Here is a 13,477-nt window from a genome sequence, read left to right as displayed (position 1 = left end):
TTGTGGGGAAGGTTCCAGGCATTGCCATTAGCTACTAATTGATAATTGGGGCCAGAAGCAAGGTAACTCTGCTCATGAGATGTTGTTTACATGCTAGAATTGGAGGAAGTTGCTTGTTTCCCAGTGTAAAATTTGCTAACTTTAGGTTGTCTTCCTTGATATAACATTAAGATAAAAGCTCTACTACTTGTGGCTTACTAAAGAAAAGTACTGTGCAGTGGCTGTATAGTTAGACTGAGGTTGCAAGTTGTGTTTTATTTCAATGAATGATAAAAGAATAATTTGCCATGTTTTCTGATAAGAGTGAAAATGAATCTATATGCAACATTACTGTTATTAATTCATTTTGGGAAAGTTAATTGCAACTGTGTGGTTCAGGGATTTAGTGCAAGAAGAAGAACAGTTGATGGAAGAAAAGAAAAAGAAAAAAGACGACAAGAAAAAGAAGGAAGCTGCTCAAAAGAAGGTAGTATATGTATAAACTAATTATTTATATTAAGCAGTTTAAACATAGATTAAAAAAGAAAATTACTCTTATCGGATTATGTAAAGCATTTGATTTAATGTTTTAACTTCAGTGGAGATTCATTTTAATATTTAATGTCTTTGAATATGCATTAATAGTAACTTGTTAAGTGTGTACAATTTAATGCATAGTTATTTGATTTTGCCAATAATTTTTCTCGAAGGTAAGTGCTTTGCATAGGTCTTTATTTTTCGATTAGGTGCTCCTAGGTTTTCATAATACATCATTTTATAGTCAGAAGAGCGTGGCATTTGTAGCTGCATAGAGAGGCTTTGAAAGCAGGCTCTCCCACATAGCGTACAGAACAGTGTGGCCGTCAACTTTATTTAGCCTCTCTGGGCCTTAGTTTCCTTATGTTTTGTAAAATGAGAGTTGAATAAAATAAGATAATGTAATACATACACATAATAGAAAATAAAGTAATAAAGGAAATAGTAATAAACATAATAGGAAACAAAGTGTCAATTTCCTTTTCTCTTTTTATTTAGTACCTGGGCTGATTTTTTTAATTTGAAGGTTATGTTAAGATATTTAAAAATAAGCCTAAGACATAATTGCTGCAAAAGATCTTTAACCAATACATTAATCAAAAACTGTAATCAAAGCAACACAAATTGCAGAAAAATAAAAGATGCCTGTAAAGATTTTTCCAAATTAATACTAGAGGCTGATGACAGTTAACTGAGCTAGGCACTCATCTCCTGCTACATCAACATTTCAGGGACCTTAAAAATGTTCTAAAAGACCCAGTGACGTTACTGTTCCATTTCTGTATTCTAATGAAAAGTTATGATTTTAATTTTTAATATATACCTTTTTTGTGCTAGGACCTGGATATAGACTAGAGCAACATCGTTATCTCCACACTATTTAGTAGGGAAAAACAGGATACAAAACTATGGCAGGTAGGGATCTGTTGAAGCACAGAGAGAAGTGCTTAACTCAGCCTGAAATGGGGTAGAGGGACAGGGAAGTTTTCTTAGAATAGAAATTAGCCAAGTGAATAAGGAGCAGAATGGAAAATGATTCCAGCAGTATAAACTGAGAATTAAGTGTCTGTAGCCTGTATGTGTTAAAGTATGGGTTTTGATTGCAGGGGGTGGTGGTGGGAAGGAGCCAAGTGTAGAAGTGTCGGGGTGAGACTGGAGGGTTGGTCATAGCTGTTGGCACTTCTCCCATTTTGGCCATCGGGTGTTGGGGAAAACACCAAAGACATTTTAGTAGAGTGACATAAAAGTTTGTATTTTAAAATTGTATTTAGAACCTTGGCCAGTTGTGGAATTGGATTCGAAGGGGTAGAAACTAGAGACTGAGATATTGGTGAAGGGACTATTAAAAGAATCCATAGAATTTGTTGAAAGGATATGAAGGGAGAGTAACCTGGATTGACTTTTAGGTTCCAGAGTGAGTGGCTGAGTACATTTTGGGAGCAGTTAACCAGGTTAGGGGATACACAGAAAGGGGAAAAGAAATATAATTCAGTTCTGAACTTGCAGGGTTTAGGGTGTGATGAAGCGAGTAAACTGGGGAAGAGCAGAGTACAGAGCATTGTGGAGGATTAAGAGTGATGAGGATGAGTTGACTTAATAGGTGACCCTTGTTGTTGGCCGTTTGTTAACTCAAGAGTGATGGGAAGAGATGCATTGGTAATTGTCATAGGGTTTGGAATAGACTCCTACTATAGAGTTTTGGCATTGATAATGCCTTAGGCCTCTGTTTCATTTGTACAACATAATGATTCAATATTTGTGTATGTATTGTGAAATGATCACCCCAGTAAATCTGGTTAATCATATCCATACCTAATTGGAGAATTTTTTTTCTTGTAATGAGAACTTTTAAAATTTTAAATATTGTATTTTTAAATATGTAATGTGAGTATAATTTTTAAGTTGTAACATATACAAATAAATGACTCTAATTGTTAAAGTTTACCTTTATATTCTTTATAACCAAATCTAAATCACCAAGGCAGTGTCTTTAACACACGAATGATGATTTTCATGGCGTTTGGCCCCTCACAAAATATGAAGTGAGTTCTTCATACTGTTTACCACTCCATCCCTGCCTCACTCACTGTAGGGTTCCAGGCTCTCACCCCAACTATGTCCCACTGGAACCATCATCAGAGATACGGTTCCATAGCCATTAGAGAGATGGGGAGGGTTTTTTTTTCCCCCTTTCTTTTGTCAGATCTTCAGCATTAATAGGGATTCCTATGTATCCTATAGAAAAAGTAATATCTAGTGATTGAACACGATATAAAGGAATATTTAATATCTCTAATAAATGTTAAGCTTAGTAGACTAATGCCACTGTAAATAAGGCTGTTCTCTGAATTCTAGATAACCAGCTTACAATTGAATTTGAATACAACCCATTGGTGAAATGAGGACAGCTGGTATTTCTGTAGGCTGTTACCAAATAGCTCTTTAAAAACAAAATAAAAGGAAAAATATCCCAAGTTGGCACACTTATAGCCCATATGATATATTGTGAGTCACAGGAGTTTTAAGATAAGTTTCCTGGAGCTTGTCTTTTGTCTGTCGTAGGAGCCAGCAGGTGTATCCAGGTAGGTGACAGAGATCTCCATAAGCTAGGGAGACAGGCCCATTTATATAAATGTTGACACATGAATTCACTATGGTAAAAACAATCTGTCTGTTTTATGTAATCTATGCACACTTTGAAAAAAACTATATATTTTTGTTTCTGAAAAGACTTCAGATGCTGTTTTAATCCATTCATTTTATATATAAGGAACCCAAGCATTAAAATGAGTTAAGTGTCACCATCAGGGTGACAGAACAGGAATAGAATTGAAATCTTCTTATTCCCCTAGGTTTTCCAAAACTCGGTGCTATGGCTTTATCCTTTTGGTACAGAACATTATCTTATACTTTTACTTTATTTTTCACCAACTAAAGGTGAACTTTAAAGCTGGAGATAATATGGTGGTTTTTATAAGGCATTTAATAAGTCTTTATGCCATGAATACAGAGAACAGATTTAACAGTCCCTAACTGTGGTCTTTTAAAGAAATTTAAATTCAGACCAGAGTTAATTTCTATTTTAAATAAAAAACTAGATATACAACTCCTTATATAAACAATTAGACACCAAACAAAGCTCACTGCACTATTTGTACTATGATAGTTTTTCTAATTTTGTCTGTTCAATATCAATTTAAATATTTAAATTCCTTAAAAAATTTTTGACACAAAATTACATGGTTTTTATTTTCAGTTCCGTACATCTCTAGTTAATAATAGAAATCAATGGATGATTTTTTATTTTTTGAAAAGCCTTCTATTTCACATCTAAGAATTACGGCTATTTGCTTACCTTCTGATTCTAGGCTCAGAAAATAATTTGATATAGCACAGGAATGTAGTTTCTGTACTTAAGAAAAGGGTAACAATAGTAGTAGTAGGTTGTTATCATGGATTTATCTCTAGGTTCTGTTTTTAGAAGAAATTTCTAGATGGAATCTTGAGGGAAATGTAGTGAGGAGGAAAAAGGAGGATGAGAAATAGGTTAATTATAGAGGGATCGTTTAGTATAAACTTTACTTTAAACATGTAATTGTAGTTCCTAGAAAGCATATAATGGTTGAGGGTTGGAAGGAGGCACCAACACAAATTGGGATCTTTCAGTTGAGAATGTTTAAAAGTCAGTGTTCATGGATATTTTTGTTATTGTGTTAAAAGCTTGAAGGGATTTTTATAAAAGGCTTTGTGGATTTAAATGTACTCATTTCGAGCTTAAATTAGACTTATGTTGTAGAAAACTTCCAATTTCATTCCTCCTTTTTGGAAATTTTAGTGTTTACTAGTTATGTCTCCCAAAGGCTGTTTTGTTCTGAGACTAGAGACCATATTCATCAGTCTAAGTAGCAAATTTTCTCAGTAACCTAAGTGGTGATATAACCAGGCCTGGAGCATTGTACTCATCAAGGGCAGTTAGGTATTGTCTTTACAGTCCTGGCCCTTATTTAAGCTTACTCTTCTCTTTTCTTTTTTTAAAAATATAATTCAGCAGACCTGGGTTCTAGACAGTGTGCTGGTTGCTGAGAAATCACAGAAAAGATCTCTAACCAGTAATTATCTCATTTAAAATAAGTGAATCAAACTATTAATTCTTTAGTCCTTGTTTTAGTTTCTAATACCTGGCACTGTTAAGACATTTTAGATGATTAGAAAAAGAGGAAAAAAGTAGGACCTGGGAGCTGGGAGTGAGTTTGAGTCAAGTTTGTGAGAGGAAGGAGCCAAAGCATGGGTGAGTAGGGCACTAGGGAATATCTGTTGAATGCTTTCTGTATGCTAGGCACTGTCCTAAGCGTGCTTTCTTTTTTTTTTCCCCTAAGCTCTTTATATGAGTTCAATCCTTTTAGCCTCACAACAACTCTGAGGTAGGTGTTTTTGTTCCTGTCTTATAGATGAGGAAACCAAGCTTTAGAGAAGTTAACTAATTCTGACCAAGGTCACACTGTAAATGGTGGCGCCAGGAGTCAAAGCCAGGCAGTCTGGCTTCAGACTCTGAGCTCTTAACCACTGAGGTGTACTTAGGGGTCGAGGAGCTGGGACAAGTGGTGCAGAGCCCGACAGAAACAAAGCACCTGGCAAGGACCTGGCATGGGTGTGTCTGCCACTTGTCTGATGCCTTCACTAATAAACTGAGGCAATTGTGATAATTGCTTGTGGAATCACAGCTCATGTTTTTTGTTTTTAAGAAAAAAATATTCAAAATAGAAATACTTTTGCTTCTCAGTTTGCCAGAATCCTTTAATTCTGTTGTACAAGATCCACAATGATACGTCACGTTTGAATAGTATTATTTATCCAGAAAAGATCTTTTTATATTTTACTTGAACCCTATAATAGCCCTGAAAAGGTAAGCAGAACAGTTTTTTTTTCTCCTTCTCCATTTGAGGGATTAGGAAACTGAGACCCAGAGGGTTTAAATGACAAGGTCATTTAAAAGTAAGACAAAAGAAACAAAAAACAGTTGAAGTTAATTTTAATATATTTTATATAACCCAGTATATCCAAAATATTACTATTTCAACATGTAGTCAGTATAAAATATTATCAATGAAATTATTTACCTTTTTAAAAAATACTGAATAATAGAAATCTGGTATGTATTTTGTGCATATCACTTCACACTAGCTCTGTTTCAGTGGTCAGTAAACACATGGGATAGTGGCCACCATTTTGAACAGTGCAGACAAATATTCTTAAAATCACTGACCCCACTTGGAAAATTCTCTTTTTAATAGTTTGAGTAATATACAAGTTCCCTGGACCAACCAACAAAAACCTATTTGAACGAAATGGAACTCTTGCAGTTCCATTTCCTCCTAATCGGGAGCTCTTGGGTTCTATTACTTATATTCTTTCACTATATTAGTTGGTGTTCTGATGGGTGTCCTTCAGACACTCCTTTGAGTGTCCCCTGGTGCTGTTCTCTGTAGATGACACAATACTGAATGAGGTGGATCATTGTTCTCAAGCAACATGAAGGTTTCTTTCCCAAAGGAGTTGGCATAGTAGATACCCTTTATGCTGTAAGGCCTAGAAGAGCAACGCTGTATATCTTGGGGTTTAGTAATGTGGTCATGGTTTCTATGTACTGTAGCCTAGTTTCCTTTGGAAGTAAACTGTGGAAGAGACCAGGTGAGTTAAACAAAAAAAACCAAAACAGTGCACAAAACAACACACAATCTGTTCAACATGCAGAATAATTTCCGTGTTTATTTTTTGGGTTTCAGAAAATTATGTTATCTTATAGTTTGACATGGTGCTTGTAATACTTGGAAGTATTCAGATACTGAGTTCTTTCTAATAAGACTATTTTTCTATTACCAGATTTTAAAAACAATTTCTTCCAGAAATAAATGAAGTGTTCAAGCTAGTTGACTGGTCTTTTGCCATTGTCCTTCCATCAATTTTTTTTTTTTTTTAATTTTCGATCCATATAAAGTAAAAGATGGGCCTCCATTATTTTATGTGTCACTAGTGCTCTAAAACTTGGTAAAGTACTTCAGTGCCTAGATCGACTCTGGCTCTCCAGGGAAAGATTAATGTTTGGCTTCAGTATTATGGTAATTGCCATATAGTTCTTTACCATATAGTTCTATAATGATATAATTTTTAAAATGGTGTTTTTGGTAACAATTTAATATGACTAAGCAAAATGAATTATCCTGCCCTATGACAGTTAAGAAAAGCTTTGTCTTCATTTAGAAGCAATTCCTGGTTATTCAGTTACTAATTATTCAGTCTTCCCTCACCTCCCTGCCTATCCTTGTATCTTTTTCTTTCAGGATTCCCACACAGTTGGGCATAATCAAAAAGTTGATTTTCACTTGTGGCCTTTGTCTGTAATCAGTTCTTCTTGAGGCCCTTGAAGTTTGAGCCAGCCACCTTGAGGCAGTCCTTACTGTCCTCAAGCCCCTCTCCCTGTTGTGTCAGAGACAGTGGAAGTAGGGGCAGGCATGGGAAGCAGGGCCCATGTCAGCTTAACTTCAGAACACAGTCATTTTAATTGAATTGTCAGATGTGTCAGAAGTGACAAATGTTTCAAAATTTTTCCCACCCAAAAATACTTAAAAGTTCACCATGCTTAACTGTAGCAGCCTAACTTCCAGGAGTTAAATGTATTAACTAATTTGGCCAAAGAAGCTTTATGCAGCTTTTCTTCCAGAAAACTTAATTCATGTTTTATCATGTGATACAAGAAAATTTGAAGCCCTTTAAACATTTGAAAAACTCATTAGATCCATTAAAGGTAAAGGTGACAGTTATATAATTTTAAAACTAAATGAAGAGAAGTTCCATTTATCATTATTATTATTATACTGTCATACAATGGTGTCTTTTCTGCTTTGTGACTAAAGCATTTCCAGAATTTTTTTTTACTAGTAAACATTGTGTCAGGGACAATGGGGCACATCTGTGGGAAAAGCATGCTTTTTTTGCATATCTTTTCCTATGCAGTTCATCTAAGTGACAAATTCCTTATTTAATAAAAATGTGTATGTCTTATGTAATAGTAATATATGAGCATTTTATCATAACAGTCCATTTCTTTCAGTTTCATATTTACATTGTTTTTTGTTTGTTTGTTTTTATTTTAGGCCACTGAACAAAAAATCAAAGGTACGTTGTTTAAAGCTATTTTTTATTCTTTTTTTCATTAAAGGAAGGTTGTTGATATGCATTTTTATTCACCTCCAGGATGGGAGAGAGAAGAGCATGAAAGGAACAGGGGGTGGGGACAGACTTCTTCAGTGACATCACCGTGGAGTCATCTTTTGGGGTTTATGATTTATTGTAGTATATATTAATTACCACCTTAAAAATATAGTTTCGAGACCTACCTTACATTTATCTCCTAGAATAAACACCACTTCCTAACATACTTCCTTGATTGGAGTCTTTGAGCACATGTGCCTTTCCTTCAGTCTTCCATCTAAAAGTCTTCTTGTCTGGAGCTACCTCTAGGACTTTATTCCTTGTTCTCTGTATAATATTGTCCCCCACTCCTTCCTGTAGGCAGACTGACATCCATTCTATATTATCACTGAGAATAGTAGATTGCTAACATTATGGTTAGGTTGAACAGCCCCCAGTACATGCCAAGCAAAAGACTTCAGGGTGGTAAAGAAACAGGAACCTAATTCCTCTCAGATCCTGAATCAGGAGTTCTTCACCTTCCCAGGAGTTGACTACCTGTAATGAAAGGTGTAGGGCTCTCTGATGCTGAACTTGTTAGGCCTAAAGATTCTGAATTTTTACGTAAGCTATACCAAAAGTATAATCTCTGCATTTGGCTGATACTGCACTCAAAACTGCTTGTTTTTATTAGAGGTTAAGGTAAGGCATTGCTTTTTTTTTTTTTTAAATAAATTTATTATATTTTTATTTTTGGCTGCGTTGGGTTTTCGTTGCTGCGTGCAAGCTTTCTCTAGTTGCGGCGAGCAGGGGCTACTCTTCATTGTGGTGCGTGGGCTACTCTTCGTTGCGGTGGCTTCTCTTGTTGCGGAGCACGGGCTCTAGGTGCGTGGGCTTTGGTAGTTGTGATGTGCGGGGCTCAGTAGTTGTGGCTCACGGGCTCTAGAGCGCAGGCTCAGCAGTTGTGGCGCATGGGCTTAATTGCTCAGCAGCATGTGGGATCTTCCCGGACCAGGGCTTGAACCTGTGTCCCCTGCATTGTCAGGTGGATTCTTAACCACTGTGCCACCAGGGAAGTCCAAGGCATTGCTTAAGGTAACATTTTTAGGTGCAGTTGTATGAGAGTGAACAAGAACAGATAAGGAAGACCTTTTTGAGGTTGTGAGTCTTAAAGATGAGACAGCCGGTCAAAGAAAGAATGAAATGGCAGAGGGATCAGCATGATTGAAGGCACAGAGACAAGACATAATGTGATGTTATGTGCATTGGTGGTATTCCAAGAGCATTAAATACCTAGTGATAAGTGGTCAGGGTTGAAGGGTTTTTTGAAGGAGGTAGGCAGGGGCCAGGTCAGAGAGGACCTTATATGCTAAATGTACTCAAGGAGCCACTGAAGAGCTTAAGAAGATGGTGACATCATTTGTTTTTTCATTCTTTTAAATCTAGCAATTACTTACATGGAAAGTTTTGGTTGAAAGATGGGCAGGGATTTGAAAGATGGAGCTAACAGAAAAAAGACACTGGGCAGAAGAGGCAGGTGGACAAGAAGAGGGAATATTCAGAGAATGAGTATAGGGGTGTTAAAGGGAAGGGGCCGAATATAGGCATAGAGGTAGGGGGAACCAGAGGACGGACTTCATGCTGCTTAAAGAGTGGAGAGCTAGCAAAGGTTCTTGCATTTAGAGGTCATGGTCATAAGCTATGCTTTAAGAACATTTCTTTGTCAGTTGTGTCTAGTGTCACCAAAAAGGAGCAGTACCAGAGAGAGAAGAGAAGGAATAGGGTAATGAGGATTTGAACTGAGGTCTTGACAGTAGAGGTAGGAGATGGATGACAGATGTTTGAGATGTAATTGACAGGATTGGCAACTGGTGAGATCAGAAGGTGATAATGTGGCTTTGAATTTGGATGTCTAAGAAAGTTACAGGGATGTGGAATGATGTAGGGAGTAGCACTGCCAAATTAATTCAGTAGGAACGTGGGGAATTCCCTGGCAGTCCAGTGGTTAGGACTCTGAGCTTCCAGTGCAGGGGCCACAGGTTCCATTACTCGTTGGGGAACTAAGGTCCTGCAAGCCTTGTGGCATGGCCCCCCCAAAAAAAAATTTTAGTAGGAACATGACCAAATTAATTTTCTTAAAATTCCACTTTTCTCACACCACTCGCCTGGATAGGAATGTTAAGTTGTTCCTTGTTGCTTTGCTTCAAAACCAAACTCCTGGTTGACTTTCAAGTCCCGCTTTAATCTGACCTCCCATGATCTAACCAACTTGTTTCCCATCACTCCTTTATACTTTTCAGATCATTCTTATCTTTTTCATGTTCATTCCTGTTTGTTTCTTTTTGATCCCATTTCTTAGCCAAGGATGCCTTTCAGCTTTTCTAACGCTCTCAGAACTCATCTTCTAGTGGATCTCTCTAACTGCCCTTGATCCTTCCCTTTCCATTTTCTTAGGGTGTTGTGATATGTATTAAGCTTGGGGCACTCACTATTCTATCTTAGATTTTTGACTGGTCCATGGATATTTGTTTCTTCAGACATGACCTTTGAGTACCTACTGCTTACATCCTTTCCAAATGTAAGTCATTCTTTTACATCCATACATAAAACATGAACATGTTTGAATCTTTTTTTTAGATTTTCCACAATTCTGAGAATGTTAGGCTGAGTATATGAAAGTCACTTCAAAATGCTTTACGTTGTTTTGCCAACTATTTTACTCACTTCATCCTTCTTTTGATGGCAGCTCCCTTCATACTTGGTCACGCTTATTCTGATTCATGAAAATGTATTTATTTTCGTGGTGTGTACAATATATGGTGTTTATGGCAGTGATTAGATTATAAATTTAGGAGGCTTGTGGTATGGGTTTGGCTCACACCGTTGTTTTTTTTACTAAACTTTATTTTGGAATAATTTATGACTTACTGAAAAGTTGAAAAGATAGTACAGAGAGTTTCCATATAGACCTCACCTGGTTCCCCATTATTAACATCTTACGTTTCTGTGGTACATTTGTCAAAACTAAGAAACTGACATACGTTGGTATTACTGAACTCCAGACTGTATTTTGATTTCACCAATTCTTCCATTAACTTTTCTGTTCTAGGATCCAATGCAAGGTAATTTGTTTAGTTGTCATTTCTCCCTCATCTCCTATGGTCTCCACACAGTGTTTTTATTGTTATCCTTTAAATTTTTAATTGATTGCCAACATTTAAAAATTAGGAGAATTCACCTAATTCAGGATTATAGTTTATACTGTCAGCATCATTTTTGTCTTTCTATATTATAGAGTCTATATAAAGCCCAGGTTTAGTCACATGTGGCTATTAAGTACTTGAAATGTGGCTAATGTGACTGAGGAACTGAATTTTAAATTTTATTGGACCACATAGTTCTAGAGCCTTCTTGGTTGTTAAGAGTCAAGATTTTAGTGCTCAGACTGCATAACTGGTTAGGCCCGGCACTCCCTGTAGAATTCTGCCTTAATGAGCTATTTCTTTTTCTAAGGCTACTGCCATTCCCGATTAAATAATACCTGCTGATGTTGCTCTCATTCAGTGGTGAAACTGTATAAAAGCTGGATTTTTGTAAGGTATCATAAATTAAATTCTTGACCAGCTTTCTTATATGAAAACAATATGATGTTTATTTCTTGGTGCAGTGGACTCATGCGTCATCTCATAAAAATGTGGACCATTATAATGAGTGACATAATGAAATTTCTGAAAATTTTATTCTTACCTGTGACTTGAACTTGGAAAAACTGTAAGGAGCATAGCTATTTATTTGAATGTTTGAATATTTGAAATTCCTTTCTAAAATATGTATATGATGAGTATCTCTTTGAAACAGCAGGGGAATGAAGCGCTAAAAAAATTATGGTGAGGTATAGGAACGGATGGGTATCCTGTGGACCTATACATTGTAAAGACAGGGAAGGACTGGGAACTCTATCAAGAATAAACGTCATTTTTTAAAAACAGCTTTCCAGCTCTGACACTGGCTTGTTTTGGAAGCATACTGATTGTACATTCCTTGCGAAAGAATAAGCACTGTTAATTTTTTTTTTTTTTTTTTTAGCACTGTTAATTTTTGACAGCTAATATTTATTTTTCTGTCTGTCTATATCATGCCAGTGCTTTCTTCAAGTGGTTTCATAAGCAAGCTAATTACAGAGAATAGCAAACCCTAGAGCTCCTAAAGGAGATGAGGGGAGCCTGGGATGGAAGCAGGAATAGAGAAAATTTGATACAGATTTTTTGTTTTCTGGTGATCACATAGGGAAGCATAGTTAATTGTGGCTATTCTCTTTCTGGATTAATTAAAAACTCATGAGAATTGAATCAACATTTAAAACACATTTTTGTTCCTGCCATAGTTGGAAACCATTATTTGTATTCAATTCTAGCCTTTCTGTTTTTCTATCAAACACAATTTCATTACTTAAGTCCATTGATCTAGGGAGTGATCAGAATATTCAAGAGCTGTTAAATCAGCTGCATGTCACATCATATTGGAGGCGTCAAGATAGCTAACTCTGAGCACCTACTCTGTAGCATGGACTGTGCTTTATATTTATATTGTGCTTGATTATATTTCATTAGTCAAGGTGAGAGTCTAAATATTTAATTACTAATAGTGAATGGGCACCAGTGATTCATAACACTGTACTGGAGCAGACTAAGATCTTAATGTGCTAAGAGTAACTCTTAGCTATTGAATTTTGAGAAATGTGTGGGACCCAGCGAAGGCACCAGGGCAGCAGCCTGGGAACTGTGAGACTTAACGCAGTGGATATTTAAAAACTAATACAGGAATAGGGCTTCATCAGTGTGTACTAGCACAATATAAGCCTGCATTTAATCGTTTCAACAGCCCTATGAGAGTGGATAGTATTATCACCATTTACAGGTAAAATCAAGATTAAGAAAGGTTAAGTAACTTTCCTATTGGTTATGCAGGTGATTGGTGTCTGAGTAAGGGTTGGACTACTAACCCTACTGGGCTCTACTGCTTCTTTTTCTTTGAAAATATCCCTGTAGTTAGTTACATGGAAGACAGAACAGGAGAGCTACACCATTGCCCATGGTTTAATAACATGCAATGAATGAACTAAAACAATGCATCTTTTAAAAATATTACAGAAAGATCTTCTAACAGATTTTATAGTATTTCCCTGTTGACTGAGCACAAAGAAATAAATAAAAAATTGTATTACCAGCAACATTTTTTGAATCAGAGAGGTTTCGACAATTTTGTGATGTGTGAAGTGGTTGACTTTTCAGGAACCATTTAACATTCATGAAATATTTATTGTGTGCCCACCCTGTTTCATGCACTGTTGTGGTCACTGCTGTGCATGAACAAAACTCCAAGTCCTTGTCCCCAGTGTGTTTCCATTCTCATCTTTGTTTTAAATGTTTTTACCTGTGATCTCAGCTTAGCACTCTGTTTTCTCCATGAGATCATAAGTTTCTCAATCACAAAGCCTCCTACAATAATGAAATTCAGGAACTTTGGTGGCCTGACAAAGGATCACTGTACTGCATACAGGAGAAAATTGAGGCGCAAATAGATTGTGACTTGAAGCACATTGCCTGACCTTATTCACATAATGGCACATGTAGAAAATGACATTTGTGGGGCTATTGTAAACAGAAGAGGCTGCTCTCAGCTGAGGATGACGATATAGAGAGTCTGGTCACCTGGACTCTGAAGTGCTGCTCCCCTCAGCATCCCTCTAACCGATTCCTGGCACACAGGTTGG

The 13,477-nt window shown here is 36.6% G+C and overlaps 1 protein-coding gene across 12 annotated transcripts in view; it reads left to right on the top strand.

Annotated features, from left to right (window-relative positions):
• Positions 1–13,477, top strand: part of TNRC6A (trinucleotide repeat containing adaptor 6A) — a 203,106-nt gene that overhangs the window by 127,673 nt on the left and 61,956 nt on the right. For all 12 annotated transcript variants that reach the window (XM_060285738.1, XM_060285739.1, XM_060285744.1 and 9 more), the window contains 2 exons: positions 379–466; positions 7,668–7,689. In XM_060285738.1, coding sequence (XP_060141721.1) covers positions 379–466; positions 7,668–7,689 — 110 coding nt within the window. The remainder of the gene's footprint in view (positions 1–378; positions 467–7,667; positions 7,690–13,477) is intronic.

The sequence above is a fragment of the Globicephala melas genome, chromosome 15, assembly GCF_963455315.2.
Source record: "Globicephala melas chromosome 15, mGloMel1.2, whole genome shotgun sequence".
Taxonomy (NCBI): domain Eukaryota; kingdom Metazoa; phylum Chordata; class Mammalia; order Artiodactyla; family Delphinidae; genus Globicephala; species Globicephala melas.
The sequence above is the reverse complement of the archived record's forward strand: the minus strand, read 5'-3'. Positions and strand labels throughout refer to the sequence as shown.